We start from the raw sequence: 2,270 nt of genomic DNA on the forward strand, positions 1-2,270 counted from the left end.
TTTGCACTGCAGCACCTGTGCAAGCGTTCTGCTGCACACGAGCTGACTTGGCGCTGCTGCTGCTGCTGTTGCTGCTGCTGTTGCTGCTGTTGCTGCTGTTGCTGCTGCAGAGGCACTCCTCCACAGCTCGTCTGCATGCTGCCAGACAGCAGCTCGGCTGCTGCGGGGTAGACGTTCAACAGCAGCAATCAGCCACATCTGGTGCTGCAGCAGCAGCAGCAGCAGCACAAACCCCAGCAGCCGCAGCAGCTGCTGCCGGTACAACTGCCCACCTGGGGCGGCCTCCAGCAGCCGCTGCAGATTCCCCGAGCTGTCTATACACCCCACCAGCAGCTGCAGCGTGAACGCACCTTCGCTCGTGCCGCTGCTGCTGCTGCTGCTGCTGCTGCTGCTGCAGTAGGCCCAAGGTGGATGATGAGCAGCAGCAAACGCATGCACGAGAGAAGCAGCCAGGGTAGAGGCGCGGGGGCCCACAAGCAGCAGCAGCTGCTGCAGCAGCAAATCGAGTTGGGCGCACAACCACTCCAGGTAAGGAAGAGGCAGCCGGCAGGCAGGTGCTGCTGTTGCTGCTGCTGTTGCTGCTGCAGCAACAGACACACCCTCCTGCAGCTCACAAGCAACAAAACCAAATATAAACGAACAATGCGTAAACCCTGTTGCTGCTGCTGCAGCAGCAAAAACATCTGACTACAGCAGCAAGGCAATCCAACTGCAGCAGCAGCAACACCTAGCAACAGCAGCAAAACCAGCCTACTGCAGCAGCAGCAGCAGCAGCTAGCTGCTGCCGCCCGCTAGCAGTTCGCTGGGACTGAAGGCCATGTACGTACCTGCTGCTGCTGCTGCTGCTGCTGCTGCCACTGCTGCTGCTGCAGCTTTGTACCCGTATACAGCGGAGAGCTCCAAAGGCGGCCAACGAGAAGCGCCAGCCGCATTTCTAGGGCCTCAACCCACTGCGGCTGCGGCAGCTGCTGCTGCTCGCTGCAGTTGCTGCTGCTGCTGCTGTCTGCTGCAGCTGCAATGAGGGTCAGACGCGGTAGGTTGCGTCCCTCGAAAGCGGTATTGCTGCTGCTGCTGCTGCTGCTGCTGCTCTTGCTCTGCTGCAGAGATAGCAGCAGCTGCAGGCAGCCCCACCGCGTTTGTGGCGCTGCTGGAGGCTGCAGAGGAAACCCCCTTCTGAATTCGATAGCAGCAACTGCTGCTTCTGATGCTGCTGCTGCTGCTTCTGCCTCCATCTGCAGGCGGCCCAGCACTCTACGCTGCTGCTGCTGCTGCAGCTGCCGCCAGACTGTCTTTGCTGCTATGCGGTGAGCCCGGAGCGCAGCAGCGCCTCGTCGTGCCGCTGCTGCCCCCACAACGCTGCAGCACACACTGCTGCTGCTGCTGTTGCTGCTGCTGCTGCGGGTCGAGATCTCCACTAGTAGAAACTCTGTGGGCGTAAAGAGCCACAGACGTCTGCTGCTGCTGTCTGCTGCTGCTGCTGCTGCTGCTGCAACGTCCTTTCCAGGTGCTGCAGAAACAGCTGAAGCGGGGGCAAAGAGGAACTCCGGAAGGCCTTCGGTGCAGCCCCCCAGTAGCTGGCGCAAGCTGCTGCTGCTGCTGCTGCTGAGCTGCGGCTGCTGCAGCGGCCACCACAAGAGGCGGTCTTCTGCTGCTGCCAGCAACGGGGAGCGCAACGCCAGCCGGCAGCAGCAGTGCAGATGCATCGGTTGCTGCTTCTGTTGCTGCTCTGCAGGAGACATCCGACGGCCAGGAAACGCGAAGAGACAGCAGCACTGACTGTCTGTCTGCTGCTGCAACCTGTTGCTGCTGCTGCTCCTGCATGCTGCTGCTGCCCTCTGAAAAGACAAAGAGGCCATTGCTGCACACAGTAACAGCAGCTTGTTGTTGCTGCTGCTGCTGCTGCTGAAAGTCACGGAAAGGCAGCAGAGAACGAGCCCCGAGGTTTCTGCTGCTGCTGCTGCTGCTGCTAGCTGCTGCCAGCTGCTCCTGGTATTGTGCCGCATCTGGGGAGAGCAGAACAGAAACAAGTCGCAGCGAATAGCTCTCTCCTTTGTGCGAGCAGCAGCAGCAGCAGCACGTTGATGGCGATCCACTAGCAGCACCACGCGGTCTCCTCTCGAGGTGATGAGAGTCAGCAACGGGCAGCCATCGGGCGTGAAGGAGCAGCACAAGTCCGCCACCTCCAGCTGCTCTTGCTGCAGCTGCTGCTGCTGCTGCTGCTGTAGGAGCTGCTGCTGCCAGCAGCTGGCGGCCATGTACGCCACGCATTC

At 61.1% G+C, this 2,270-nt stretch overlaps 1 protein-coding gene across 1 annotated transcript in view; it reads right to left on the reverse strand.

Moving 5' to 3' along the window:
• EMH_0066310 (uncharacterized protein) overlaps positions 1-2,270 on the reverse strand; it is a gene marked incomplete at both ends in the record, with an annotated part of 5,647 nt that overhangs the window by 2,944 nt on the left and 433 nt on the right. The window contains 3 exons of the mRNA XM_013498490.1: positions 16-131; positions 273-603; positions 828-2,268. Of these exons, the coding sequence (XP_013353944.1) occupies positions 16-131; positions 273-603; positions 828-2,268 (1,888 nt within the window). The remainder of the gene's footprint in view (positions 1-15; positions 132-272; positions 604-827; positions 2,269-2,270) is intronic.

The sequence above is a fragment of the Eimeria mitis genome, genomic scaffold (genome assembly GCF_000499745.2).
Source record: "Eimeria mitis Houghton genomic scaffold, Emh_scaff3460, whole genome shotgun sequence".
Classification (NCBI taxonomy): Eukaryota; Apicomplexa; class Conoidasida; order Eucoccidiorida; family Eimeriidae; genus Eimeria; species Eimeria mitis.